Source organism: Cucurbita maxima, unplaced genomic scaffold, assembly GCF_002738345.1.
Source record: "Cucurbita maxima cultivar Rimu unplaced genomic scaffold, Cmax_1.0 Cma_Scf00013, whole genome shotgun sequence".
NCBI classification, from domain to species: Eukaryota; Viridiplantae; Streptophyta; class Magnoliopsida; order Cucurbitales; family Cucurbitaceae; genus Cucurbita; species Cucurbita maxima.
Window position 1 is genome coordinate 1,833,783 of NW_019272029.1, and position 26,451 is coordinate 1,860,233.

The window sequence follows — 26,451 nt, forward strand, 5'->3', positions numbered from 1 at the left end:
ACCATGACACCCGCCTTCCCATCATCGTATGTCCATTCGCCACGTGTGCAACCACGTGTGCGACCACGATGCCTCGCCTTCCCGCCTACTTCGTCTCTAACCCTGCCAAAACGCCTCTATATAAACCTCCTCTCTTCCACTTCTTCTTCACTCGTCTCCACTTACAAAATAGAAACTGCTCCATTTTTACAAATTCTCTTACAGGTTTCTCTTCCGCTGCTGTGGAGGATTTTCTCGAGAAACAAACAACGTTGAAGAATCTTGTTCCGAGAAGATCTCTCCACCAACAGCGCTTTGAGTTTTTATTGATTTCTTGCTTTTATATTCATCTTCCAATGGCTCGCTCTTTCTCCAACGTTAAGGTCCTATCCGCTATCGTTGCCGATGGATTCTCTTCCGCTCTCAGCAGGTGCTTCTTCTTCTTCTTTTTCTTCCTTATTTCTTGGATCTTTGTCTCGATTGTAGTGTTTTTGATGTTAATATTTGTATGATTGTTTGTATGGTTAGGCGTGGCTACGCGGCGGCGCCGGCTTCGCAAGGAGTTGCATCGAGTGCGGTCAAGGGAGGAAGTGTTGCGGCGGCGAGGAACAGTAATCTGTTGAAGAAATCGGGGGAGGAGAAGGTTGTTGGATCGTCTGAGAAGGTTTCTTGGGTGCCGGATCCTGTCACGGGGTATTACCGGCCGGAGAACCGCGCCGATGAGATAGATGTTGCCGAACTTCGTTCGGTTCTCCTTAATAACAGGAATTAAAGGCGTTTTTCTCGAAATGAATTGAAAGTAAGTTATATTAGAAAACCTAAGAAGATGATCTGATTCTCTGAAGCGAACAGAGGCCTTCGGGCTTCGGATCGAAATCGAAAGAGGATTTGATCGGGCGTGAGTGTGGAATTTATGAAGCAGTTCAGGGATTTAAAACAGGCTATGGGGCTTCGATCGGCGGCGTTTCCGACTACCGTTAAGGTGTTAAGTTTCTTTTATCAATATCACTCTACAATACTCTGTGTTCTAGGATTTTAAATGTTTTCCGTCACTGTAATAGTATGAACATGATGAATAAATATGCAGTCGCCTTTGGTTTCTGTTGTTTTGACCTTCAAATTCCTTAATTCCTTATATGTGATGAAACAAAAGACAGATGAAAAGGTGGAAGTGAATCGAGCGGTTTAAGCTCTGAAAACACCTCTTTAATGGCGGAAATTTAGGGGACAAGAAATTCAGTATGGAAACGCAGTGATAAGAAAAACTAAATTCACGCGGAACCGTCTTGTAGATGAGTGGAAACTTGCATATTCTGAGGTTGTGAAAGAACAGATTCTGTAAGGCCAGTTTTAGAAGGGCGTTTTGATTTCTTCTTGTATGATTTGACCCCTTCCAACTGTTTGTGTACTGATGTGGCTTTCCATCAATTGGTTGTGTATAATCAGAGGAGAAGTTTCCTTTTGCTTCTCATGCATGTGAGGAAGTTATTGGTAGACCCTTTTCTTTGACACTCCCCCAAAACTTAAGTAGTTATGTAATTTGTTCTCTCTTAAGGAATCAAATTGTTGAGTATTTTTTTAAATTAGATTTTGATCCATCCTAGGTGATGGGACCTAGGGTGGTGAGGTCGGTGCTTCATTTTATGAAAGAGTGTTATCAAGGTGTGTATGTGTTAAGAATGAGAAAAAAAAATAACATTGGAATCAAAGGTATGGTATTGGATTTTCATTGATATTAAGTTTAAATAGAATACAAACTAGCAATTAATTAACAATTAAAGTGTACAAATGAAGAAAATATAAAATAATTAAATATGGATAATAAAATAAAATATATTATAAATTAAATCATAAATAAAAAATATTACAATATAATATTTAAGATATATTTCATGAATAATATATATATTCTAAATATTATATCTCAATAGTACGGGTGCACCGATAAAATAATACAATAAAATTGAAGAGAACACTAACCAATAATACTATAAAATTAAAGTTTCTACGATTAAATCATAACAAAAATAAATACATACATTTGGTACAAATTAAAGTTTATATGGTTAGATCATAAAAAAAATGGATTAAATCATCAAAAATAAATATACATGCAGAACCACTATAAATTAGAGAGAGAAAACAAGATCGAAAGAAAAAAATATTAACATAAAAGAAAGCAAAATATGAAATGGAAGGTGATATTATGTGCATGTGGTGGTGGGTGTCCGTCCATCCATTATTGGCTACCATTGGTGGACGGACGTATACACGTGGCAAGATCACAGTGGCTAACATTCCATGAACTCAGTTCTCTTCCTTGGCGACCAGATAGAAAGGGGTGGGCTTGCTTTTAAGTTGGTATCTCCAATTTACCTAACTCAAAACTACCTTTTCCATTATCGAATAATTGAAGAAAGAGAGAGAGTATTAATAATCATATAATTAGCAAAGTATGATCTAAAAAATTAATCTAATCACATAATTATTACCCTATCAACATCAAATATGTTCCCTAAACTTAGAGAAATACATAACACCTAACTTTCAAAGTCTGAAGATTCTGCATAAACAAATATAAACCAAGTAATTTTCATCATTAATTCAACAAAATAATGGACCCATGTTCTTGGTGCTTATTGCTTCTCATAATACCCACCAAAATCTTTAGATATGAAGGAATCTAAGTACGATTTGAAGACTCTTTGATTTTTTTATTTTTGGCTTCAGAAAATAATTTCAAACGTCTATTCATCAATTAACATCCGTTTTAAACCACAACCAAGTTCAAAGTTCAAATAATCGAGATTTCTACCTGAGATCCAAACCCCACTTTTTTATTCTAATCAACATTGAAACGAAAACGATCCATTCAAGCCGAAGAAACAAGGGATTTGGCTTTAATTTTTCTCAGTTTTCCATCCTTACAATCGACTCCGCACCCACCCCGCGGGCACACGGTGAAAATATCCACCGGAAACGATGCTGTAGTCATCCCGACCGAGAACTGCAGATCGTCGCCGTTTCTCACCACCTCCACAATGTTGACCCAGAAGAACATGAACTTCACACTAACCCCCTTCAGATTCGTCAGTTTATTCCCTGAGATGTGCCCACTAACGGTGGATTTGTATTTCAATTCATACGGCTCCTGCAGTGAGAAATGGCATGATCCTTTCAAATGAACCTCCAATTTTCCCTTGCCTCGATCCAGCTTGCAATCCACAGCACAATCTGGAAGGAGGCCTATAGGGAGGTTGAATTCCTGGAGAATGTCGTACACCGTTGCTGCTTTGCAATCGCTGGTGGCGGGCAATGCAACGGTGGACGACATGGAGGTGTTGGAGAATGTGGCAAGGGTGGGGCTGTGGGGCTGTGGGGCTATGGCTAATGGCTAATGGCTAATGGCTAATGGCTGTGTCTAAGAGGCCATTGATGGGGAAGATATAGTTCTTTCTTCTTCTTAGTTGGTTCTAAAAATGGCATCCTCCCATCTCGCCGACTCTCTCGGCATGGTTTTTTCCCCACCATTTGCAGGGAAAATTGGTGTGGAAATGCTAAGGTTGACACCTAGAATTCTAAATTTTGAAAACAAAAACGAAAAGACTATAGCCTAGCAGTACAAAAAGAAAAAACTACGTGTGGTATGAGAGCTATGGACATTCTAAATGGAACAGGTGCAACTCGAACATGAACAATGAATCAGGCATTCCATAGAGGGGCCCTTTCCAAGAGCAGATGAGACAAACAATGAATTCCAAAATTCCCATTCAACGAGGAAGGATTAGCTGTGGTAATTTGAAGAGAAATTGATGAACTTTCTAAGAAATTGGATCAACTCATCCACAACAATTTGGTTATGCAAACTGTGGCTGAAGATTGAACTCCAACATGGGTTTCTCTTCTTGATGACATTTCTGATTGGAAACAGAAAAATAGGGTTGATTTAAGGAACATGGCTTGGAATCTTGCAAAATATGAAAAATGAAAAACATAGCTGGCTGAAGATGACATCATCAGGGGAGGTCCATCAGGCTGATGGGATTATCTTAGAATTTTACATCATCTAACAAGATTCCAAGAATCACAAGTTCACTCTGGGTAGTCCTGATATTGTTTGTCTAAGAAAAAGAACTAAAAACAATTGGCTGAAAGAACCTAAAATTAACAATTCAGAAGGATAGGAATTGATTCTAGAACCAGCCAGCACCTTATGGGTTAGGAAAGAATCTAGAGAGTACAATAAAACAGTCCAAATGCACACTATGACCAACTAGAAGGTACGTTCTTCAAAATCTAGCAATTAGCCCAACAGACAGCAAGCCGATGCCAATTTGTAAAACAAGAGGATATGATCTAATTATCTAATTTGGAAAATGGGAAGAAGAGTGTGAAAATGAAACTTGAGGGAGAGGAAATCACTGGAATTGATCTAATTGACTAATTGAAAAGTAGGCCAAGAAAGAAAATGATGGCAGTAAATGAAAGCCGACTGCAGAAGATAAGGATTTAGGGTTTCAGACAAACTGATTAGATGATTGATGTCATAGATGATACAAAATGCGTAAACCATTGACCTAATAGATAGAATTGTTCATATCATAAGTATGAAGTCGGTGTGTATCAGAGACAGGCAGAAGCAGATTCCAATGACAGAACAATACAATTCTACGTTCCATCGGAAAAAGGATTATTTCACCATAAATAGAATGGAACAATTGAGCTAATCCGATCTCCGAAATCGCACATAAATTCAGTTCAAAGCAACAGGACATCGCTAGTTTGAAGAAATCAACGCGATTCGACACTTAATATTCCGCAAGTTATTAAACACAAATTTCACCTACTTTCAAGAAGCCGAAACCAAGCTCCCAACCTTATTGCAGTCAAATCCGCATCCACACTGAGGCGATTCATAGAAACTGTCAATCGGAAAATTAGCAGACGCAATCCCGACGGAGAATCCGAGTTCGTCACCATCGCTAACGACTTCCACGATGCTGAGCCACAGGATCAAGATCTTAACAGAAACACCTTTCAGTTTGGAGAGTCTGCCTTGGGAAATCACGCCCGTAATGGTAGGTTTGTACTCCAGTTCGTAGGAATCGATCGTGAATTTACACTTTTGATCCAAAAAGAGGCTGAATGATCCGGTGTCTCTGTCCAATTCGTAGCCGGTTACTCCGAGGGGAAGAATGCCGACAGGGAAGCCGTACTGTTGGATAATATCGTAAGCGGTAAGAGCTTTTTGAGCAGAGACGAGAGGGCTCGAGAATGAAACGAAAGCAAGGAAAAGAAGAGAAGCCATAAGTTTTGAGAAACTCATCTCCTTCGATTTCTGAGGTTTCTTCTTCTTCTTCTTCTTCTTCTTCTTCGCCTCACTGTGCTCTGATTGATTTGGATTGAGAGCGAAGATGGAGGATTTAATTCTTCAGTGACTTTTACAAAAGGGAAATCTTTTTAGTCAAATTATCCAAAATACCCCCCACGTATTTTTATTTAAATTTTATTTAAATTTTATTTAAAATTTATATACTTACATACTAAATTAATAAAAATAACTATAATTTTTTTAAAAAATAGTTGTGTCACCCTACTAACCATTCTTCATTTTTTTTTCTTATTTTTGATAAATGTCAATAGGATCGTGAGCTTTTGAAGTTCTATCTAATGGGTTATTGTCCTAACATTTATGATACCAAATGCCTAACAATGTATCGAGTTACCTTACCAGTTGTCACAAACAATTATTAGACACAAAATAAAAAAAAAATTTACGAGAACTAAATGTACAAATCTAGAAGTTTCGACACGGATTAAGTACCCTACAACAATACCAAACTTTATTAATTTATTGTAACTACCACACAAACATCTCCAATTCCTTACTCTTCTTCCATATTATAAATCATGCGATTCAACAAATTACAAAGATTGAACAAACACAGCAGTTTAAACTATGAACCAGAGATCATTCGTTGCACTTCCAGGGCTAAACCCCAAAATTTACTACTCTATCCTGTATGAATGGAAGATTATCATTAAAGAATGGCAAATGATAAATTACCATTTGTAAGATCTTATGGGGGAAGCTCATGCAAACCTTTATGTATTAGTAATCCACAAAGCTGTCTCTGATGCGGCCAATTTTCAGCTTAGACGACTATCACCAGCACCATATTTGACCTCCATGGATGTTTTCTGCTGACACTTTCCAAAGATAAGCAAGGATGAAACAGATACATAAATGTGATGATAATATACAAAAATGTGCACATTGCTAATCAAACAGAAGACAACAGTAGGGAGACTATAAGGAATAAAGTTAGGAATGAACCAATAAGAGATAGCTGCCATCTCGATCAGCAGCAGAAACAAATAGGCAACGCGGTGCATAAAACGCTAATCTCGACTAGCTCACATCCCTGAGTCTTTTTATCAAAGTATCCAGTGACTTCTTTTTTGGATTCAGCTTCATCGTGCGACTTCCGAAGGTTCCGAATAACCGATCCGAGGAATCTTTTAGCTTCTCAGATATCGTGACAACTTTCTTGTGGTCGAGACTGTAGTAACTTCGCTCCCGAATAACTGCGTTCAGGAAATTCTCTGGATGACTGCTCAGAAGCAAATTAATCATTTGTCTTGCTTCAGAAAGAGCTGCCTTTAACTGATTTAGATCCTCCTCCGCAAAAATGGGAGCTTGACTATCCACAAAAGCTTCCAACAATTTAATATCCACATCAATACCCATTACAGCATTAACATTAAATCTCTTTACTGAATCAGCTTGTAAAGCTCCCACGATCGTCACGGATATATGAGAAAGAACATCTTGTAATACCCTTTTAAGGACTTGAACAGGCAATATCTGTTGAGCTGTGGAAACCAGAGTTTCCAAATATATGATAACCTCATTAACATATTCGTTGCCATTTTGTAGAGGCTCATCAGGTATCCAGTTAACATTCTCAATCAACATCATGAAACCATCAACCTTTGTTTTAAGCAACCCCGAAAGAGTCTCTTCCGCTGACTCGCGAGCTTTGGTCAGCGGAAATTGTCTCCTACCCCTCTCAGCCATTCTCAATGGAATGCCAGAGAGCTGAGCAGCATGACGAAAAAAGAAATCGCATGCACGCTCGAAGACAGCCATATTTGCTGCCACTTGCATTGCCTGAGAGACTCCATGGACGGATGTACTTATTAGCTTCAACAAGGCTCCATCCAGGACTTCACTCAATAGCCTATCCAAATACTTCTTAACCACATCATAAAAATCAAGCTGCCCACCGTACGACATAAAGCTCACAGAATCCTCGATAAACGACCTCACAATTCGACAGCAGTCGGGCACTGTGGAGGAAAATGGTGCAACAAAGGGAAACGCAGGTATAATATCTGAAACTTGTAGCTGAAAGGATAGAACATTCATTGAATATTCGTACTCTTTCTTCATCAACATTTGCTCAAATTTGTCAGCTGATAATGCCTCAGTAATCTGTTTACGGCAATCTGATATCAACAGCTCGTGATACTTATCCCGGTGCTTGCTCAAAACATCTAGCAAAGGTTCAACAGGATACCAATATCTACGCAAAGTTACCCCTAACAAACTCACATAATCCTTGATTAACAAAAGATGATTAGCTGTTTGCATCCTAGAAAACTGATCTTCCAGAACAGAACACATTTTGCTCATAGCAGTTTCCCATAGATTCTCAACCTCCATTTTTGATATCAGACCCCCACTGGTCCTAAAAATCCTATCCTCTACAATGAAAAATCCAGCAATTTGCGCGAAAAACGTTTGATGCGATTCAAGGAAAGGAGTCATTGATGATACCTGAAAGTCGGATGTCAACTGAAGCTTCCGGTTCTCGAAGTAATAATGTTTGAATTGATCTTCAAGGCCTAAAGTCTGGTGTATGTGGTAGGCTCTATACAACGGAGTCAAATCAAACCCTAGAAGTCCACCTCCGCCGTTGGAATATAAATCCTTACCATCACCGCCAACTGCACCAAGGCCGTCTTCATCCTCTTCCTCCAAAACGTACACACAATCTCTTAAGCTAAGCCGACTCTGTTCCTCCGCTTGGCGCTGCTTAATTCGCAGATCCTCTTCACGTTGACGAGCCGACGACGCTTGACTGATTGCTAATTGTCCCAAAGTTCGACTGACGGCTCGGATATCTACCAGCCAATCCCCAAACTCTTTACTCACTTTCCTCTCTATATACGAACGGATATCAGGAATATTCTTCTCAAGCATCCTCTTCAGCGTCGACGATGGCATTTGCTCCAAACATTCGTTCTCAATCGAGTCCAAGCATTTCAAAGCCATATAGAAATTGCCATCCTCCAAGTGTTTGTTCGCTCTCGAACAAAGCTCTATGGTATGAACACATGCGCGGACCGAGTCGAGCGCGAGATTGAGGTTCCGCGACACCGTCCGTGCTTCAACGAAGGCATCCAAAGAAGAAAGCAGCGGAAGTCCGACAGATTGAAGCTTAGAGTTGGATTCATAGAGAGCAGATTTAAGAGAATCAACATCAGATAGAAGAGATCGGAGATCATCAACTGCAAGGATGAAGTCCTGATAGTGAGCCTTGCAGACCTCTTCGATCTCCGATTCCTTGGACTTGGAAAATGCGCGTAGGTGATGGAGCAGAGTTTCCGGCTTCCCGGAGGCAAAGGCTTTGCGTACAAACGGAGCTAGATCCTCACCGTTGCAGATTGTCGAAGAAAGAACAATCTGGTCGAGTTTATCAGCGGAGTCACCGGAATCAGCGGCTGCCGGAATCACCTTCCGTCGATTTTTGGTGGAGCTCATGGTCGGAGGAATTCCCGCGACAGGGCGGCCGTTATTGGCGTTGTGAACGGAGTGGATTTCGGGGTTGGGTGGTGGTGGATTTGGTTATTCATGAGCAAATGGAAGGAACATTGGGGGCTGAAAGGCAATATAATTTATTGACGAAAATGACACTATGTAATGCATGTTGATCTGGCGTTGACGAGTTGGAAATTTGGGGATTGGATAAGGGTATTTTGGAGATTCAGGAAAATCATGTCGACCGGAGGGAAAAGAGGCGACGGGAACTTTGACGCGGGTCATTCGACTGCGGCGGTACCGGATTGTTTTCGAGTATAATTTTTACTGGCAGTGAAAGTTTCCCCGCCTGAGTAAAAAGGGGTAAAAAGATAATTTGGACAGTATTTTCTTTCATGGTTTTTAAGAGCCATATCTACTGGTTTATAAAATTTAAGTCTAAATTTTGAATATTTAAGTTAATAATGTTTTGTTTTTTTTTTTAAATAATTTTTTGGCCAATAAATTTCACTGGGTCTAATAAATCTCTAAAAAAAAAAAAAAAAAATTAATAACCTTTAAAAATAATTGATATATTAAATATAATTGAGATTTACACGTGGAAAAAGAGAAAGCTTAGAAAACAATATCCCTAAACGGTGAGCTTGGACGGTTACAAATGATATTAGAGTCAAACAAGAACGTTGGATCTCAATGGAGTGGATTGTGAGATCTCACATTAGTTGAAAAGGGAAAACGAAACCTTCTTTGTAATAATGTGAAAACACATTAGTGAGATCTCACTAGCAAACACATTTTAACACTTTGAGAGAGAGCTCAAAAGAAAAAGTCTAGAAAAGGATAATAATATCTATCAGCGGTGGGCTTGAGTTGTTACAAATGATATCAGAGCTAAACACGAGGCGACGTGCTAGCGAGGACGTTGGGTCCCTAAAGAAGTGGATTGTGATATTCCACATTAGTTGTGTTGAGAGAGGGGAACGAAATATTAGTTATAAAGACGTGAAAACCTCGTTATAAAACCAATCTTGAGGAAAAACCCAAAAGGAAAAGTCTAAAGAGGACAATATCATGTAGCGGTAGGCAAGAAAGTATTATTAGAATCTAAATCTTAAGAAGGTAAAGAGGGTTGCGTCTTGATAAGATGGTATAGCAATTGAGGTTTGCAGCAGAAGAACAAGATGGTTAGTTAACAAAGGCAAAGGTAAATAAAAGGGGTCAAAACCTCTTGATAAAATCATGGATGTGTTGGTTGATTTGGTGAGGCCTTTCTTGGTTCAAAAAATGAGCAGCTCCTTCAATCTCCACCACCGTGTCCAGCAGCGGCACGTCTCTTTTGAATCCACCCTTCTGTATGTACTCTATCACCCCTGGGATATGGTACGTTGGGTCCATTTTCCCTATCATAAACTTCGCCGGTACTCTCACCATCGACCTTGTCCACGGCGCTGTCAGCTCCCAGTTTCTGCATCGATCACCCACACATTTTTGTATCATCATCTTTCAAACAAGATTAAAACGGACAATATCTACTAGTAGTGGGCATGAAAGGAAGTCGAGAACATACAGCTTGAGAACACGATAGTAGTTCAATCCACCATAAAAGCCATTGTTGGCAAACTTGGTAGCATAGTGAGATAAATCTTCTTCAGTCAACCAGGTGGGAAGGGTGTCTGGAACAGGGAACCCTACAAGTCCTGTGTCTCTTGGTATCATTGGAGGCCTCGGATCATGAATTGAAAAGATAATCTTGAATATATCTGCAGGATCCATGGAACGAAATTCTTCTACCATATCAGGTTCCTGCGCCACATTTTTTAGAACAATATGTTATTCAACAATAAATTAAAGATTCCATTCACATTCAAGAAACCCGAATTCATCGATGTGGGAGCCAATCAAAGCAACAAGTCCACAATTCAAGAACCCAAATGGAGAAATCTTACCTGGAATCTGCAAACATAGAAATCATTACCAAACTGATCCCTCAAGAACTCAACGGAATTTCTAGCTGGATCTCTCGGAGTGAAAGGGACGCTCAAAGCAACAAGAGCCTTGATTCGTTCAGGGCGGAACAGAGCGAAAGCCCAGGCGATAGCAGCCCCCCAATCGTGGCCAACCAAGAAAACACGATCGATGGTGAAATAGTCGAGAAGGCCGAGGAGGTCACCGACGATGTGGAAGATGGTGTAGGAGGCAAAGAATATGGGGGAATCGGAGTCACCATAGCCACGGAGGTCGGGAGCGAAGACGCGGTAGCCAAGGTTGGAGAAGAAACGGAGCTGGTGGCGCCATGAGTACCAGAACTCAGGGAAGCCATGGAGGAAGAGAATGGCGGGGCCTGCAGTTGCAGCGCCGATGGAAGCGACGTGCATATTTATGCCATTGGTGAAGATGGTTCTGTGCTCGATGTTGTTCATTGATGGCGAATTGAATTTGTTTCTTGCTCGGCTGTTACTATGAGGAAGTTCTGGTCTGTAGCGGTTAATATAAAGGCGGGAAGACTGTACTTTCGCCTAATAAATTGTTTTCTTTTTTTTTCTCGTCAATGAATTCGATATTATCACAGTAAAGCGATGAGTTAAGAATCAAAACTCACCCTAAATCAATCGATATGGGATTTAATCTCTCAAATAAATTCCATCAATCGAACACGGTTGACAAAAAGACATGATGAACATAAACTAACAAAGTTCAAATGTGAACAAAAAGGCTGCAAGCCTCCTCAAAACTATTCTAGAATAATGGGGATGCAAGTACGATCAGAAGTAAACGCCCCAAACTCCTTTAGTAAAATTCTCACTTCTTTGATTTCTTCGACGCCCTGCACGAGATGAAAAGATTCTTAGTATAACACAAAATGATGGTAGATTTACATATAATTTGATGATTGATACTTACTGAGATGATTGAGACACAGCAGCTGGTTGGGCTGGCTGTTTCTCTCCAGGTCCCTGCAACGTTAGAAGAGATATAAATTAGAGGCAATGGGAAGGTATAAACATTGGGTCGGTAATAATCGAGAGCGAGATGGCTAATTAACCTGTGCCAATCGTTCCTCCCTCCTAGCAAATTTCCTTTCCCTGCTGGCTTTGTTCTTAGCCCTCTTGGCCTCAAATTGATCGGACAATGTCTTCTCTCTTGCTTTCTCGGCCTTCGACTTGTGGATGCTCTCCATCAGCACACGCTTGTTCTTAAATACATTACCCTTCACCTTCATGTACATATCATGATACATATGCTTGTCGATCTTCTTAGATTCTCTATATTTGCGGAGCAATCTCCTGAGGACTCGCATTCTCCTCATCCAGAGGATCTTGGTTGGCAATCTTGCCTCCCTGGTACCCTTACGCTTACCTGAATACGATTAGAAGATGAGAATTTTAACACAAAAGAAGGAATCATGCCTTGTAAAATAAAGAATTTTGTATCACAAGCGGGAGAAAATTAGTGAAATAAGATTATACAACATAAGAGATTCTCTGAAACCAAGAGTTCGGAAGAAAGGTACCATATCCAGAGTGGCGACCCTTTCTCTTGGCCTCCTTCATGCGGCGTGCTCGAGAACGGGAGTGGATCTTGGTTGGCTTCCTGATGATGAAACCATCCTTCACCAGCTTCCGTATATTTTGGCCTGTCCTCAACAATTAAACATTAATTAACATGATTTACATCACTACGAAATATCACAACCGCAAACCAAATTATCAAATAATTTCGCAAGAACAAAAAACCAGAGCCTGTTGAATTTGGAAGAACAATAAAGGGGAAAAGTGAAACAAGTTCCATGGAAGAAGTACCTTTCTAGCAGTGTGAAGAATCTAAGAATAATAGATTTTATAACTTCACTGACCAATAAAAAAAAAGTTCGTTTAATAATAACAGCAATTTCCAATACAACACAAAATCATCTCCTAGCAATCTGCTACAAATGATTCCACATAACTTCAGTATAATATAGTTACTAGTTTCAAGGCGATAATGAGAATCAGGAGTTGAGAAAAGGATAAGTGATTAACTCGAGTTTTAACTAGTAAGGACAATGGGACCAAAATAGTAATATGATCATAACCAAGAGAACAACGATTCCAGACATAAACTAGGGGAAAATTTCCAGATCCCAAAGCAAACATTTCATCTAGAAAATCTAAGAGAAATAGGAACCGAAACAATAGAAGTTCAAGCAACAACATGGAGAATCACTGAACAATGAACAGAGAGAAACAATTGAATCTAAGATAAGAGACAGAGATAAAGAAAGCGTACGAGAATTCGCCATGGAGATTTCGTTGATCTCATTGGGATCAAGCCAGACCTTGCCTCTCCCGCATTTGAGGACGCTGGAGGCGAGCCTCTTCTGGAGCTTCAGCGAAACCATTTTTCTCTATTCGCCCTTCTCTGCCGCTAATTACAGAGAAGATAAGCTTATGAAGGAGAAAGGGAGTGACCTTCTAGGGTTTTAGAAATCCCCATTTTACTGTGGGCCTGTTGGCCCTTTAACGCAATTATACTATATACCATACCCCTTCAAAATTTCGAAAATTATAAAATGTCATTTAATTTTAATTTTAACCAAAAAAATAAAAAATAAAACAATTTAGTTTAATTTCTATAAAATTTATTCCAAAAATATTAATAAAATCGGTATCAATTTTACAATCCCAATCTCTATTTTTATTATGTTATTTGTACATGGAAAAATTATTTAATATTTTATATCTATATATATATATATGTATTTTTTTCACCATCTTCGCGATATTGTCTGCTTTGAGCATCTTATAAACACACGATCTTTCCCTTAATTAACCAATGTGAAACTTTTCTCCCGAATCAAGGATGACACGCACAAATCAAAAAATGATATCCCTCTTCATAGTAGATGCTGTTAGACGAACACGACTCTCCACAATGGTATGATATTGTCCACGTATTCTTAGATTATAAACCCATGATCATTCCCTAAATTAACCGATGTGGAACTTTCATCATCCAACACCTCCCCTCGAACAAAGCACGCCTCCCCTTAATCGAGGCTCGACTCCTTTGGAGTCTTAGTCATTTTTGACTGCCTTCGTACCTTCGAGGAGGCTTGACTCCTTTTGGAGTCCTTTGTTCGACATTTAAGGATTTGCCAATCTATTGGAACGGCTAAGTTTAGGGCATGGCTCTGATACCATGTTAGACGAACACGACTCTCCACAATGGTATGATATTGTCCACTTTGAGCGTAAGCTCTCATGGCTTTGCTTTGGGCTTCCCCAAAAGGCCTCATCTCAATGAAGAGTGTATTCTTAGATTATAAACCCATGACCATTCCCTAAATTAACCGATGTGGGACTTTCATCATCCAACAGATGCGATTTAAAAACGTGAAGCTGACGTCGATATATAACCAGCCAAAGCGAACAATATCTGTTATTGGTGGGGTTGGACTGTTACAAATGGTATGAGAGCTAGAAATAGCTGGAAGGTACGCCCCCAAATGGGTGGATTGTGAGAAACATTTTTTTATAAAGGTTTGGAAACATTTTTTTTAGTGGGTTTAACTCATTTTAAAACAGTTAAAACCGTGAGATTGACGATGATATGTAACAGGCTAAAACGAACAATATCTACTATTGGTGGGTTGAGCGGTTACAAACTCGAGTTTCCAAATATTGAAAATTAAAAATCCTACTAAAAAATAATGAATATGATGATTAATGTTGATCCAATGACATTTGAAGCACTAAGTCATGGGCTGCGCCTCCGGCGTCGTGCGAGCAATTATTCTGATCAACTCATAAACCTGAACCCTTCTCTCTATAAAAGCCTCGAAGCAAATCAATTCTACACAGAGCGCTAAAAATATGGCTTTCGCAAGGCGGCTGATCGCTGCGACTCCGGTGGTGCTGCTCTGCCTTTTGGCTGCCGCTTCCGTTTCTTCTGCCGCAGATTATTATGAGTTTCCCGACGACCAAAATTACGGGGGAGCGGGGGATAACGGAATCCCTATTTATGAGAAACCGCTCCCGTCGTACGGCCGTGAAGTGGCGGCGCCGCTCATTATCGCCGTTGAAGGAGTTGTTTCTTGTAAAAATAACACTCAGTATCATCCTCTTAAAGGTGAACTAACTATTTAGTTTTTTTTTTTTTTTTTTTTTTTTTTATTGGTATGTTTTTTAGTATAATAATTGTTTTTGTTTTTATAAAAGCATTTTTTTAAATAATTTTTAAAGTAAAAAATGAATTAATTACCTACTTATTTTTTTTAAAATGAAAAATTTAGTTCCATTTAATAACCATTTATTTTTTGAATTTTAGTTCTGAAAAAACTCAGTTTACTTAGAAAATATTAAAAAAATTGAAATAAAAGAGATATAATTTTCAAAATTAAAAAATTAAAATAAAATTATTATCCAATCAAACCTTAATTTTTAAATGGTATTTTTTTTAGTTAGGTTGGGTTCTCAGGTTATTTTTCTTAATTATATAAAAAACCATATTTATCTATTAAAATTTCATAAAGTTAAAATATCAAACATATCACTAACATCGATTATCAACGTCAAATATTTTTAATATTCATAATAATCTTTAAAATGGGGTTGGTTTGTGTTCGTATTTTTGGGTTGGTTATGTCAAAAAAATGTCATCAGACGAACCGATCCACCCTTTTAGTTTTTCAAAAATTCAATCCTAACCCAAATCAGAAAAAAGAAAAAAAAATTAACATAAGCCCATATTTATAGTTTGAATTTAGTAATTTGAATTAGCTCGATTATTTGATTAGTTTAAACCGTTGCAGGTGTGGTAGCGAGAATCAAATGCATAGGGTTGAACGAAAAAGGCAACGAAATGGCTCCTTTTTCATTCTCGAGCTTCCCAAGCGACGAGCATGGGTACTTCTTAGCCACATTGTCAGCGTCCAAGCTGAAGGGGAAGGCCAAAGTGACAGAGTGCAAAGCCTTCCTTCCACCTTCTTCACCATGTGAGGCCTGCAAATACCTTACCAACGTTAACAATGGCGTTCTTGGAGCTCTCTTTCGTTCTTTTCGCATTCTCACTCACAGGAACATGAAGTTGTACTCTGTCGGACCTTTCTTATATTCCTCACAGCTTAATCCCTTAATTTATTCTCCTTGAACCTTATTATTTGCTGTTTCATTTCGTTTCGAACAAAGAAATGGTTTGATGTAAGCTTTCGTTCTCGTATTCTTATCATTGTAATATTGTCGTCAAGAAATTTATATGCGTTCTTTTAATTCCTCTCTTTCTTTCATTTGTTTGAGGGCGAACAAATCTTGTTAACTATCATAAATATGGTCAAAGAACGGTTTTACTTCTCGAACTTCTAAGGAATGAACAACTTTGTAACAATCTAAGCTTATCAGCCTCATAGTTTTAAAAAAAGTCAGCTAAGGAGAGATTTTCCACACCCTTATACCCCTCGTCAATCGATGTGAGATCTCATAATCCATTCTCTTTAGGGGCCAGTGTCCTTGTTAGCACACTTCTTGGTGTCTAGCTCTGATATCATTTAGAACAACTTAAGCTTATTGCTAACAAATATTGTCCACTTTAACCTGTTACGTATTGCTGACAACCTCACGATTTTAAAACACGTCTAACGTGGAATCTCACAAGTCAGACACCGAGTAGTGTGCCATCGAGGTCAATAGGCCACCAAGGAGGCGGATTGTGAGATCCCACATCAGATGTGTTCTAAAACCATGAGACTGACGACAATACATAACAGGTCAAAGCGAACAATATATGTTAGCAGTGGGCTTGAGTTGTTACAAACTTAATGAAAATGGATTAGGTTTGTAAAAGAATATGAAATTATACAATTGTGTCAAAGTTTTATAATACTCCGAATAAAAATGGATTTAATATATCTTATTTGCATGTCCCCTCAACTTTGTGCCACTAAAGTCCCATAATGTTTGTTTCAATCGTGCATCCAATAACTTTTTCATAATATAAAAAAACACCAAAATAAAATAAAGCATGCAGCAAATTATTATATATTTATATTATAAGATGCAAATTTGATTTATAAAAGCCTCCCTTGTTCCAAGTCTCAAACCCAAATAAACTCTTCTCTGTGTTGAAAATGGCCGTAGCTGGTCTCAAGTTCTTGATAATGGCTTCTCTGCGTGCAGTTTTCTTGTCACTTTTGGTCATTGTTGCTTCAGCTGGTGGCGATGACAATAATGGTGGTGGGTATTATGATCTTATGACACCCATATTGGCTAAGGAACAAAGGCTTCTCTCTACCATGATTGGCATCCAAGGAATTATCCTATACAAATTTGGCTCGACAATTTCTCCTCTTGAAGGTATCTGATTCATTGTTTGGTTTGAACGAATATAACTAAAGTAACTTAAAGTTCTAACTATTTTAAAATCACTCTCACTCTTAGAATATATGCTCTTAGTGAGATTCCACATCGATTGGAGAGGAGAACGAAACATTGCTTATAAGGGTGTGGAAACCTCTCCCAACTAGATGTGTTTTAAAACCTGGAGGGGAAGCCCAGAAGGGAATACCCAAAGAGGACAATATCTGCTAGCTGTGAACTTGGGCTGTTACAAATGGTATCAGAGCCAGATACCGGCCCCCAAGGGGGTGGATTGTGAGATCCCACATAGGTGTGAAACCTCCGCCTATTATACACATTTTAAAACCTTGAGGAAAAACCTGAAAGAGAAGTCCAAAAAGGACAATATCTATTAGCGGTGGATTTGAGCTGTCACAGACTTAGTTATCGAATGAGATGTACGTAGGAGCTTGAGTTTAATTTTGGGTATGTTTCTTATATAGGAGGTTTGGCAAGAATCACATGTAAAGCAGTGGATGAGTATGGCTATGAGGCAGCTTCTTACACATTTTTAAGTGATTCAAGTGATGCAAATGGCTACTTCTTGGCAACACTATCTCCTTCAGAGGTAGATGACAAGAGGGAGTTAAAGGAATGCAAGGCTTTTCTTGAGCTCTCACCATTAGAGAACTGTCAAGCTCCTTCTGACCTCAACAATGGAGTATCTGGTGCTCTTCTCCATTCCTATAAACTTTTGGTCCATAACAAGATGAAACTCTTCTCTGTCGGGCCTTTCCTTTTCACTTGCCAAAGTTAAAGGGGAGATGGAAGGCATGATAGTTAATGATCCCATACGTTTAAATACTTAGTGTTGAAAGTTTACTCATCTTATGATGGAATGGTGGCTAAGTTTGTAATATGAATTGGGTTTGGAGAGATATTATAACGGCTCAAGTCCACCGCTAGCAGATATTGTCCTTTAAGTTTTCCTTTTCAGGCTTTTCTTCAAAAATTTTAAAACGCGTTTTCAAGGGAGAGGTTTCTACACCCTTGTAAGAAATAATTCGTTCCTGATGGAATCTAACAATCCACCCCTTGGGGACCCAACAAGGCTTTGATATCATTCGTTCCCCCCTCCAACCGATATGTGATCTCACAATCCACCCCTTGAGGACCAACGTCCTTGCTAGCACACTCTATGACTGGCTCTGATACCATTTGTAGCTTTTTAGAAATATAGACTAAAAGATAGGTAAAATGCTAGCATGTGCCATGAAGAAGTTTTCTTGCAAGTCCCATTCACGGTTAGTATCATTTTAGAGTCTCAAACTATAATCTGCTATCAATTCATTACAGAGTAACACAGCAAGCTTTGTATGGAATGTAATCTAAATCACCTTTTCTAGCTAGAACTTTCATAAGTTTAATATCAGAAAGATTAAATTTTCAAATGATTTCAATTTTCTACCCAACGACACGTTAGTTCATGTCGGTCTTAGCTCAAACCCGATCCTAAGCAAAACTGAACCATAGGATGGGGAAAATTTTTCTTTGATTAAGAATTCCAAGTACTCACATTCTTAAGCCTTTTGGAACCAAAGAGGCTAAGCTAAGAAGATCAACTACATACACACAACAACAAAAAAACAAAAATATTTCTATGAAGCATTCTCAAGATTTAGCTGACCTGTTGAGAAAGGAGGACGAGCAGCCCTTGAGGACCGAGCAATATCTCGTTGAGGAAGCTAACCAATCCGAACCAGACGACTGGTGTTACGTCAACTCCGCCGAGAGGGGGAATCACCTTCCTTGTAGCAATCAGTAGTGGTTCAGTGGGGGCATAAGCTATAACATAAGGAAACTTCCCCACAGGCAACTTGGGATACCAAGACATTACTATTCTCGCAATAAACAAAAACGAAAACGCCGAGAGAAATGGCCCCAAAAAGCCGATCGCCAGCTTTGCGGTTCCTGGATCGAGGTCAGCCAAGGCCACATTGTTCGTGAAGTCAGAGGCAGCCATTGATGCATCTTGCAAGGCAAAGGGGATAGTCCTTGCAGCTGGCTTTAACAGAGGGGTGGCAGAGACCAATGGCAGAGGAATCTTGGAAGAGGTAAAAGAGCCCAACAAAGATGAGCTACATTTGAATGCTTGGAATCTGCAATTTGGATTACTTTGAGGATGGTAATTGAACCCTCTCTGTCAAAGGAAGCAGCAATGAGACCAAAAACTAAATGCAATAAGATTAAGAACGAGTTTAGAATAATAACGTCATTCCAAGCATACCTTAAAAGCCAATCAATAATAACGTCAAATTCTTAGAAGCTAACCATAAAGATATCCACATTAAGTAATGATCTTAATGACAAAAAGTAAGAACATAATCTAAATTTCTTTAAACTCCATAATCAATCTGCCACAAACAGGAATACAGGAAAAGTTCATAAGAGTAATTTCAGTCATATTTTCACCAACATTGTCAAAAACTCCTAATGATGGTAGCCCTACTGAACAAATCAGAACCTAAGAAAGGATTAGAAACAACAAATTCGAGAGCAGACGAGGCAACAGAGAGGTATCCAAGGTGAATACATACACACAAGCTTGAATTTCCATGGTTGGGAATCAAAAGGGACGATCCTACACCTAAATTTCAAGGATTCAGTAGATCTAAAAAAAATTGAGAATCGTAATTTATAAGAAGAGAAAAATTGAAAAAGGAAAAAGAAAGAAGAACCTATTACTCGAATGGCGCTGAGAGACGAGCAGGCAGTGGCGGCCATGGATTCCGCAGAGGAGCTCCGGTGGAGGAAGAACGAAAATGCTATCCCTTTATCACAAAAATGAAACTCGGCCATTCAAACAGAGGATTAATGATTCGATTATCACGCCGGTTCAACCCGGTTCTGTTGGGTTATAGATTTATTCTTATTTGAGATTAGATTAGATCTGTGGCCATAAATTAAATTTTAATAGATTATTAATATTACTATAATTAAAGAAAATTTTGGGCCAAAATTATAAATTACCTAATTTATTTAAAATAATACCTTTTTAAAATTCGTAAGGCGCACCCGAAACCTTTCTTTGTAAATGGGCATTATCATTTTACAAGCAAAGAATTTGATATACTTTTGGAACTTTAAAGCCTTTCCAATTTAAGCTCTCAAAGAGATCAACTGCCTTCCACCTCTCCCTCCTTCCCCAATCGATCATATCAATGCCGTTCGATCGGGAAAAATTAAGCTTGAGATCGGACAAGCTATCGCGGTGGGTCACGTGGGGTGGTGGTGTCTTCGTTTTTGCCTGTTTACTCGTAGTTTCTACGTTCAAGATGAGCAAGAAGATCATAACCTCTCCTAAAACGGGTCGAGACGATGATTCAAATCTCGATGTTGATAGTTTTGGAGAAAGTACTCGTTGCGTAGACGAAGAAACTCGACAAGAGGATGAACGACAATGGTTTCGTCAGTCTTCATCAACTGATCTCATCAGCCATTCATGGTTAGGACTAAAAAAACAATATCGATATTGTAATAATGATTCGTTTTTATCATTGCTTATTTGTGATATTATGTTGTAGCTACCCAACGTCGCAAATGTTGGTAAAATATTCTCTGCTAGAAGACTCTGTCATTGATGAAACTCAAACCCTAACGACGAAATCCATCCCAGAAAAGAATGACGAAGAAAATATTGTGGTTAATAATTATGAAGAAGAAGAGTATACAGATTCAGAAAAATCAGTTGAAAATGGAGTTGCAGAGAGTTTTTCATCAGAAGAATTTGATGAAGCCACTTGGCTAATTGGATGGACAGATAAATCATCATCGTATTCATTAACATCGTCGTCATCATTAGAAGAAGCTTTATCTCAAAAAGACGATCGGAAGAGTGGACGAAAACGATATAATTATATTTATTGATGATGTAAATTTTGTTTTGTTTTTATATTTGAATAAAAAAATTATTAATTATTTTTTACTCCTTAAAAAAAAAATTAGAAGAGAAGAAAATTTAAATATAAATAAAACAAAACCCTAACTTTAGGGGAATTTTATAGAATTTAATCCATTTTACATCAATATTAATAGGTACAAGCTTGGTCGTATTAATGTTGTACAACACAAGCCGGCGGGTTTTGCACGCCAAAAGTTTTAATCTTTGCATTCAAACATGAAGAAACAGTGGTCGTATTCTTCAAGCTGGCGCCGCCGTAAGACAAGTTTATGTCCCTGAGCTCCACCCCCTCGCATGGAAACAACTCGCTGCACTCCAACAACACTGCCACGTTCGTTGTCGACGTCCCACGAATGTTCTTGAAGTGAACGTCGCTGATCTTCCATTTCGAAGCCTACATTAGATTAGTTGTAGTTCTCAAATTATTAATAATTTAGGGAATGATCATGGATTTATAAGTAAAAAATACACTTCCATTAGTACGAGACCGAAGAAGCTCAAAGCAAAGCTATGAGAGCTTATGCTATGATACTATGGTACCTTTTTCTCCTTGGTACCGTAGGTTTGATCAATGATGATGGGGTTTTTAACTTTGCGCATCACAATATTGTCGAAGACTATTCCTACAGCCGACCCCGATATGGTGTTCGCCCATGTCTTGATTCTGGCACCATTGGTGGCGTTGAAAATGGTGCAATTTTGCACCAAAACGTCCAACACACTCTTCTCTGTTTTATATCTGCCCAAGCTACCGATACTAATGCCATGTCCAGGGCCACAAGTGACATTGGTGACGGTGATTTTTTCACAACTATGGCCAATAGAGACACAATCATCACCGGTGCCAATGGTGCTGCTAGAGATGGTGACCAATTTTGAGGTGCTAAGGTGCATTCCATCGGTATTGGGGCTGTTTCCCGGAGCCATAATGTTCATGTTGGTTGCGGTGAAATTGTAGCATCTGAACACCGACGTGTGAAAGCCCTTGCTGTTAATTGAAGTCAGCCCATCAACAATTGAATGGTTCAATCTTGTGAATTTAATCGACTACAAAAAAAAAAAATAATAATAATAATAAATAAATAAATAAATACAATTTTGTAATTATCTTGTAATTTATTATTGAATAAGAAGTGATTGAATTATGCATAATTATAGTTACGTTTGGAAGAATCTGGCAGTTGTTGTTGATCTTGCAGTCATTGTAGGGCCAAGCGGAGGCGCCTTGGCCGTCAAAGACGCCGGAGCCGGTGAGTATGAGGCCGGTTATTCCTTCGATGGAGATCCAATCAGGTGAAGAATATTCACTGATGTCGGTTGTGGCCTTCACAGTTCCCTGAATTTCGATGGTGATCGGCATGCTTTTGCACGGACCGGCGAAAGTCACCGGACCCACCAGAAATATGCCTTTTGGGATTAAAAACTTCGCCGGACCGGTCGTGTTCCGGCATGCTGCAATCCACGTCGTCATGAATGCCTGCCACGTGGAAAATCAAATGTTTAATTTATTTTTTATAGATAATTTCTCAAATTAAAAGATTGAAGTTTATGATTCACCTGTGCATCATCACTCTTTCCATTAGCTTTAGCTCCATATTTTTTAACATCAAAAACTGCATTACCATTCCCCTTCAGATAAACAGCCGCCTTCGTGCCATTTATTGCCACACTGCCGCGTCTGTTCGCCGGAGTTCTGATACCGAGAGGCAGCGGTGCTGCTGGTGGACGATGCTGCTGATTGGCGGTTGACACGATCCCGTCGATGAGATTCGCAGTGCCTGTAACGTGGTCGAAAACGGCAGCCACCTCTGCACAGCATTGGCAAGCTAATACTAAGAGAAGGGTTTGAAAGAGGCTAAGATTTCTTGTCGTTGTCATGGTGAATTGTCTTAAATTTGGATGCACAAATGGTAAACGCGAATGTTTTGTTTGATATTTTGCCAATGATTGGAAGCTCTATTTATAAATGTTTTATGGGAAAACTAAATTTAGAACATTAGAGCAGAATTGGATTGGTTTGGAGAATTGTTCTAAATATTGAATGTGTTATAGCTTGTAATAGCTGTGGCGGCTATCTTTTGCCTTTCATTTAATTTATTAAATTGTTTGGTTAATTTCCCATTGATAACGTGAAAGACTGTTGTTAAGATCCCTCTAATTACATTTAATGTATTATGTTGTTCTTACAACAAAAAAATTATGATTTAAAATATGAAGAGAAAAACTCACAAAATTTCAATCAAACTACATGTTTCACTCGTATTTTTGTCTCTAAATTTGAAACGTAACATAAAATCTATATGTTTTGTCCTCATTAACATGCATTCTAAAAAAATTATTAAAGGTAACCCAACATAGAATTACTCAGAGTAAAACACGTTTAACCATGGAGTTTTTGTGAGATCGCTCATTAGTTGGAGAGGAGAACGAAATATTCTTTATAAGGATGTCGAAATCTCTCTTTAGTAAACGTGTTTTACAACTATGAGGCTGATAGTGATACGTGACAGGCCAAAGCGAACAATATTTGTTAGCAGTGGATTTATATTGTTATAGTTTTATATATGATTGAATCGCTAAACCTTGTTAGTATAGATAATAACTTTCATTTCTTTTAAATTTTTCTTAGGCTTCCTATCTCCAGGATTATTCTCATTCAGATGTAGTCTCAGTTCATTCATATACTCTTCCTTTACTGGGTGTTACAAATGAGCTCATTACGAAAACAATCATGAGAATAAGATAGCTAAGAAAAGTTTAAAGGAAATGAAAGCTACGGTTGATATCAATAAGATGCACCTTTCTTTTCATTGGCTCAATCATAGAAACTCTGTGGTTAAGCGTGCATGTTTTACTTAAAGGAATTCAATGTTGAACAATCTCTTAAAAATATTATTGGGTGTGTGTAAGTGAGAGCAAAAAATGTTGAAAGGACTCGTGTTGGTCTATAGCGATAGTTTTCATAATTAGAAACAAAGTCGAACCATCAAGTACTGAATTCAGATTTTAAATCATAAGTATGAAGCGTTACTCCGTTTGGTGTTTATAACATATCTTATTTTATGTTACATTTTAAATTTAGAGACAGGAATATGAATTAAACGAAGGTTGAGAATTGAAATTTTGTGAATTATCCTCAACATTTATCGAACCATAGAGAATGGAAAATGAGAATATTTGCATAATACACCACGTCTAAATAGTCTGTGAAAGTTCTCTATAATACAGAAAGAGTAATAAATGGAACTATAATTTAATATTAAATATTATTAGCGGGAAATTAACTGAATCCCTTGTTTTAATAGCTGTTTCAAATGATTGAACTGTCCGAAGTAACTGAATTATGGTTACAAAGCAAAATAAATGGAAGCCAGAAAACAGCCGCCACAACATATGAATTCTGTTCCAATGTTCTAAATTTAGTTTTCCCATAAAACATATATAAATAGAGCTTCCAATCATTGGCACAATATCAAACAAAACATTATCGTTTACCATTTGTGCCTCCAAATTAGGACACTGCACCATGACAACCACAAGAAATCTTAGACTCTTTCAAACCCTTCTCTGTGTATTTTCTTGGCAATGCTGTGTAAATTTGGCTGCCATTCCCGACGACGTTACAGGCGCTGCGAATCACATGGACGGCATCGAAACTCTGGCAAACACCGGCGGCAGTGTGGTAACAGATGGCATGCAGGCGGCTGTTGATCAGAATGGGAATGGTGATGCAGTTTTTAATGTTAAAAAATATGGAGCAAAAGCTAATGGAAAGACCGATGATGCACAGGTGAATCATAAACTTCAATCTTTTAATTTGAGAAATTATCTATAAAAAATAAATTAAACATTTGATTTTCCACGTAGCAGGCATTCATGACGACGTGGATTGCAGCATGCCGGAACACGTCCGGTCCGGCGAAGTTTTTAATCCCAAAAGGCACATTTCTGGTGGGTCCGGTGGTTTTCGCCGGTCCGTGCCAAAGCAGGCCGATCACCATCGAAATTCAGGGAACTGTGAAGGCCATAACCGATATTACTCAATATTCTTCAACTGAATGGATCTCCATCGAAGACATAATCGGCTTCATACTCACCGGCTCCGGCGTCTTTGACGGCCAAGGCGCCTCCGCGTGGCCCTACAATGACTGCAAGAACAACGACAACTGCCAGGCTCTTCCAAACGTAACTATAATTATTCATAATTCAATCACTTCTTATTTAATAATAAATTACAAGATAATTACAAAATTGTATTTAATTGATTTATTTATTATTATTATTATTTTTTTTTTGTAGTCGATTAAATTCTCGAAAGTGAACCATTCAATTGTTGATGGGCTGACTTCAATTAACAGCAAGGGCTTTCACACGACGGTGTTCAGATGCTACAATTTCACCGCAACCAACATGAACATTATGGCTCCGGGAAACAGCCCCAATACCGATGGAATGCACCTTAGCACCTCAACATTGATCAGCATCTCTAACAGCATCATTGGCACCGGTGATGATTGTGTCTCTATTGGCCATAGTTGTGAGAAAGTCACTGTCACGAATGTCACTTGTGGCCCTGGACATGGCATCAGTGTCGGTAGCTTGGGCAAGTATAAAACAGAGAGGAGTGTGTCGGACATTTTGGTGCAAAATTGCACCCTTTTCAACACCACCAATGGTGTCAGAATCAAGACATGGGCGGGCACCGTGTCGGGGTCGGCCGTGGGAATAACCTTCGACAACATTGTAATGGATAAAGTTAAAAACCCCATAATTATTGATCAAACCTACGGCACCAAGAAGAACAAGGTAACCAGAACAAAAATATTCTCTCAATGATTTTGTTTTGGGTTCTCCAAAAGATCACGTAACAATGAAGATATATTTTTTTACTTATAAATTCATGATCATTTCTTAAATTAGCGAATTTGACAACTACAAGTAATCTATGTAGGCTTCGAAATGGAAGATCAGCGACGTTCACTTCAAGAACATTCGCGGGACGTCGACAACGAACGTGGCAGTGATGTTGGAGTGCAGCGAGTTGTTTCCATGCGAGGGGGTGGAGCTCAGGGACATAAACTTGTCTTACGGCGGCGCCAGCTTGAAGAATACGACCACTGTTTCTTCATGTTTGAATGCAAAGATCAAAACTTTTGGCGTGCAGAACCCGCCGGCTTGTGTATAACATTAGTGTTCTTTTTTTACGTTGGATCCTTCGACTTTGATGTCGTGTTTGGTTAATGTTGACGGCCAAGCTTTCTTCATATAGTATTCCATTGTAAAATTGATTAAGTTTAATCCATTTATAAAATCTCTCCTGAGATTATTAGTTTAATTTTACCTATACTTGAATTTTTCATCCTCTTTTAAATTGT

The 26,451-nt window shown here is 38.6% G+C and overlaps 12 protein-coding genes across 15 annotated transcripts; 5 read left to right on the plus strand and 7 right to left on the minus strand.

The window, feature by feature from the left end:
• The first annotated feature begins 131 nt into the window (after window positions 1-131).
• On the plus strand, window positions 132-1,084 carry LOC111487971 (indole-3-acetic acid-induced protein ARG2-like). The gene is made up of 2 exons (XM_023135502.1): window positions 132-409; window positions 508-1,084. The coding sequence occupies exons 1-2, from the start codon at window positions 336-338 to the stop codon at window positions 749-751; spliced, it is 318 nt and encodes a 105-aa protein (XP_022991270.1). The 5' UTR covers window positions 132-335; the 3' UTR covers window positions 752-1,084.
• Window positions 1,085-2,851: 1,767 nt separating this feature from the next.
• LOC111488305 lies at window positions 2,852-3,313 on the minus strand. The gene has a single exon (XM_023136004.1). It carries the CDS (start codon window positions 3,311-3,313, stop codon window positions 2,852-2,854), a length of 462 nt encoding a protein of 153 aa, XP_022991772.1.
• Window positions 3,314-4,562: 1,249 nt separating this feature from the next.
• LOC111487965 (uncharacterized protein At5g01610-like) lies at window positions 4,563-5,406 on the minus strand. Its single transcript, XM_023135492.1, has one exon. The coding sequence runs from the start codon at window positions 5,303-5,305 to the stop codon at window positions 4,829-4,831; it is 477 nt and encodes a 158-aa protein (XP_022991260.1). The 5' UTR covers window positions 5,306-5,406; the 3' UTR covers window positions 4,563-4,828.
• Window positions 5,361-9,146, minus strand: LOC111487938 (exocyst complex component SEC15B-like). 3 transcript variants are annotated; one of them, XM_023135451.1, is made up of 2 exons: window positions 6,083-9,146; window positions 5,361-5,417 (listed from the first exon to the last, which is right to left on the minus strand). In XM_023135451.1, exon 1 carries the CDS (start codon window positions 8,807-8,809, stop codon window positions 6,392-6,394), a length of 2,418 nt encoding a protein of 805 aa, XP_022991219.1. In that variant the 5' UTR covers window positions 8,810-9,146; the 3' UTR covers window positions 5,361-5,417; window positions 6,083-6,391. The 3 variants fall into 3 exon arrangements, with proteins under 3 accessions (XP_022991219.1, XP_022991217.1, XP_022991218.1); XM_023135449.1 differs by having other exon boundaries at window positions 6,047-9,146; XM_023135450.1 differs by lacking the exon at window positions 5,361-5,417 and adding an exon at window positions 5,854-5,998.
• Window positions 9,147-9,902: 756 nt separating this feature from the next.
• Window positions 9,903-11,340, minus strand: LOC111487949 (epoxide hydrolase A-like). Its single transcript, XM_023135466.1, has 3 exons — window positions 10,753-11,340; window positions 10,374-10,609; window positions 9,903-10,271 (listed from the first exon to the last, which is right to left on the minus strand). The coding sequence occupies exons 1-3, from the start codon at window positions 11,224-11,226 to the stop codon at window positions 10,025-10,027; spliced, it is 957 nt and encodes a 318-aa protein (XP_022991234.1). The 5' UTR covers window positions 11,227-11,340; the 3' UTR covers window positions 9,903-10,024.
• Window positions 11,341-11,390: 50 nt separating this feature from the next.
• Window positions 11,391-13,283, minus strand: LOC111487955 (60S ribosomal protein L19-2). Its single transcript, XM_023135472.1, has 5 exons — window positions 13,073-13,283; window positions 12,318-12,440; window positions 11,850-12,163; window positions 11,708-11,760; window positions 11,391-11,630 (listed from the first exon to the last, which is right to left on the minus strand). Exons 1-5 carry the CDS (start codon window positions 13,182-13,184, stop codon window positions 11,606-11,608), a joined length of 627 nt encoding a protein of 208 aa, XP_022991240.1. The 5' UTR covers window positions 13,185-13,283; the 3' UTR covers window positions 11,391-11,605.
• A 1,369-nt stretch (window positions 13,284-14,652) lies between these two features.
• LOC111487958 (proline-rich protein 3-like) lies at window positions 14,653-16,053 on the plus strand. The gene is made up of 2 exons (XM_023135476.1): window positions 14,653-14,914; window positions 15,597-16,053. The coding sequence occupies exons 1-2, from the start codon at window positions 14,659-14,661 to the stop codon at window positions 15,932-15,934; spliced, it is 594 nt and encodes a 197-aa protein (XP_022991244.1). The 5' UTR covers window positions 14,653-14,658; the 3' UTR covers window positions 15,935-16,053.
• Window positions 16,054-16,879: 826 nt separating this feature from the next.
• On the plus strand, window positions 16,880-18,238 carry LOC111487959 (proline-rich protein 3-like). The gene is made up of 2 exons (XM_023135477.1): window positions 16,880-17,133; window positions 17,619-18,238. The coding sequence occupies exons 1-2, from the start codon at window positions 16,908-16,910 to the stop codon at window positions 17,930-17,932; spliced, it is 540 nt and encodes a 179-aa protein (XP_022991245.1). The 5' UTR covers window positions 16,880-16,907; the 3' UTR covers window positions 17,933-18,238.
• Window positions 18,239-18,650: 412 nt separating this feature from the next.
• LOC111487957 (protein COFACTOR ASSEMBLY OF COMPLEX C SUBUNIT B CCB3, chloroplastic) lies at window positions 18,651-19,954 on the minus strand. 2 transcript variants are annotated; one of them, XM_023135474.1, is made up of 3 exons: window positions 19,854-19,954; window positions 19,713-19,762; window positions 18,651-19,315 (listed from the first exon to the last, which is right to left on the minus strand). In XM_023135474.1, the coding sequence occupies exons 1-3, from the start codon at window positions 19,897-19,899 to the stop codon at window positions 18,794-18,796; spliced, it is 618 nt and encodes a 205-aa protein (XP_022991242.1). In that variant the 5' UTR covers window positions 19,900-19,954; the 3' UTR covers window positions 18,651-18,793. The 2 variants fall into 2 exon arrangements, with proteins under 2 accessions (XP_022991242.1, XP_022991243.1); XM_023135475.1 differs by lacking the exon at window positions 19,713-19,762 and having other exon boundaries at window positions 19,861-19,954.
• Window positions 19,955-20,274: 320 nt separating this feature from the next.
• On the plus strand, window positions 20,275-21,092 carry LOC111487956. The gene is made up of 2 exons (XM_023135473.1): window positions 20,275-20,620; window positions 20,700-21,092. Exons 1-2 carry the CDS (start codon window positions 20,337-20,339, stop codon window positions 21,040-21,042), a joined length of 627 nt encoding a protein of 208 aa, XP_022991241.1. The 5' UTR covers window positions 20,275-20,336; the 3' UTR covers window positions 21,043-21,092.
• Window positions 21,093-21,216: 124 nt separating this feature from the next.
• Window positions 21,217-22,954, minus strand: LOC111488306 (exopolygalacturonase-like). The gene is made up of 4 exons (XM_023136005.1): window positions 22,634-22,954; window positions 22,239-22,553; window positions 21,617-22,123; window positions 21,217-21,470 (listed from the first exon to the last, which is right to left on the minus strand). Exons 1-4 carry the CDS (start codon window positions 22,952-22,954, stop codon window positions 21,228-21,230), a joined length of 1,386 nt encoding a protein of 461 aa, XP_022991773.1. The 3' UTR covers window positions 21,217-21,227.
• Window positions 22,955-24,736: 1,782 nt separating this feature from the next.
• Window positions 24,737-26,367, plus strand: LOC111487946 (exopolygalacturonase clone GBGE184-like). The gene is made up of 4 exons (XM_023135462.1): window positions 24,737-24,866; window positions 24,947-25,261; window positions 25,376-25,882; window positions 26,028-26,367. Exons 1-4 carry the CDS (start codon window positions 24,771-24,773, stop codon window positions 26,259-26,261), a joined length of 1,152 nt encoding a protein of 383 aa, XP_022991230.1. The 5' UTR covers window positions 24,737-24,770; the 3' UTR covers window positions 26,262-26,367.
• Window positions 26,368-26,451: the final 84 nt, after the last annotated feature.

Bases quoted from the DNA above. Each gene is read 5' to 3' on its own strand.
- LOC111487959 (XM_023135477.1), top strand. From the start codon at position 16,908: ATGGCCGTAGCTGGTCTCAAGTTCTTGATAATGGCTTCTCTGCGTGCA. The intron at 17,134-17,618 runs GTATCTGATTCA...TTTCTTATATAG, and splicing joins GACAATTTCTCCTCTTGAAG to GAGGTTTGGCAAGAATCACA.
- LOC111487949 (XM_023135466.1), bottom strand. From the start codon at position 11,226: ATGAACAACATCGAGCACAGAACCATCTTCACCAATGGCATAAATATG. The intron at 10,610-10,752 runs GTAAGATTTCTC...AATGTGGCGCAG, and splicing joins TCTATGTTTGCAGATTCCAG to GAACCTGATATGGTAGAAGA. The intron at 10,272-10,373 runs GTATGTTCTCGA...TGATCGATGCAG, and splicing joins TACTATCGTGTTCTCAAGCT to AAACTGGGAGCTGACAGCGC.
- LOC111488305 (XM_023136004.1), bottom strand. From the start codon at position 3,313: ATGTCGTCCACCGTTGCATTGCCCGCCACCAGCGATTGCAAAGCAGCA.
- LOC111487938 (XM_023135451.1), bottom strand. From the start codon at position 8,809: ATGAGCTCCACCAAAAATCGACGGAAGGTGATTCCGGCAGCCGCTGAT.
- LOC111487955 (XM_023135472.1), bottom strand. From the start codon at position 13,184: ATGGTTTCGCTGAAGCTCCAGAAGAGGCTCGCCTCCAGCGTCCTCAAA. The intron at 12,441-13,072 runs GTACGCTTTCTT...TGTTGAGGACAG, and splicing joins AATCTCCATGGCGAATTCTC to GCCAAAATATACGGAAGCTG. The intron at 11,761-11,849 runs GTTAATTAGCCA...CTAACGTTGCAG, and splicing joins GGGAGGAACGATTGGCACAG to GGACCTGGAGAGAAACAGCC.
- LOC111487956 (XM_023135473.1), top strand. From the start codon at position 20,337: ATGCCGTTCGATCGGGAAAAATTAAGCTTGAGATCGGACAAGCTATCG. The intron at 20,621-20,699 runs GTTAGGACTAAA...ATTATGTTGTAG, and splicing joins GATCTCATCAGCCATTCATG to CTACCCAACGTCGCAAATGT.
- LOC111488306 (XM_023136005.1), bottom strand. From the start codon at position 22,954: ATGACAACGACAAGAAATCTTAGCCTCTTTCAAACCCTTCTCTTAGTA. The intron at 22,554-22,633 runs GTGAATCATAAA...TCCACGTGGCAG, and splicing joins GAAAGAGTGATGATGCACAG to GCATTCATGACGACGTGGAT. The intron at 22,124-22,238 runs GTAACTATAATT...TTTTTTTTGTAG, and splicing joins ACTGCCAGATTCTTCCAAAC to TCGATTAAATTCACAAGATT.
- LOC111487946 (XM_023135462.1), top strand. From the start codon at position 24,771: ATGCAGGCGGCTGTTGATCAGAATGGGAATGGTGATGCAGTTTTTAAT. The intron at 24,867-24,946 runs GTGAATCATAAA...TCCACGTAGCAG, and splicing joins GAAAGACCGATGATGCACAG to GCATTCATGACGACGTGGAT. The intron at 25,883-26,027 runs GTAACCAGAACA...TAATCTATGTAG, and splicing joins ACGGCACCAAGAAGAACAAG to GCTTCGAAATGGAAGATCAG.
- LOC111487965 (XM_023135492.1), bottom strand. From the start codon at position 5,305: ATGAGTTTCTCAAAACTTATGGCTTCTCTTCTTTTCCTTGCTTTCGTT.
- LOC111487957 (XM_023135474.1), bottom strand. From the start codon at position 19,899: ATGGCCGCCACTGCCTGCTCGTCTCTCAGCGCCATTCGAGTAATAG. The intron at 19,763-19,853 runs GTTCTTCTTTCT...CTTGAAATTTAG, and splicing joins CAGCGCCATTCGAGTAATAG to GTGTAGGATCGTCCCTTTTG. The intron at 19,316-19,712 runs GTATGTATTCAC...TTCCTTTGACAG, and splicing joins ATGGAAATTCAAGCTTGTGT to AGAGGGTTCAATTACCATCC.
- LOC111487971 (XM_023135502.1), top strand. From the start codon at position 336: ATGGCTCGCTCTTTCTCCAACGTTAAGGTCCTATCCGCTATCGTTGCC. The intron at 410-507 runs GTGCTTCTTCTT...TTGTATGGTTAG, and splicing joins TTCTCTTCCGCTCTCAGCAG to GCGTGGCTACGCGGCGGCGC.
- LOC111487958 (XM_023135476.1), top strand. From the start codon at position 14,659: ATGGCTTTCGCAAGGCGGCTGATCGCTGCGACTCCGGTGGTGCTGCTC. The intron at 14,915-15,596 runs GTGAACTAACTA...AAACCGTTGCAG, and splicing joins TCAGTATCATCCTCTTAAAG to GTGTGGTAGCGAGAATCAAA.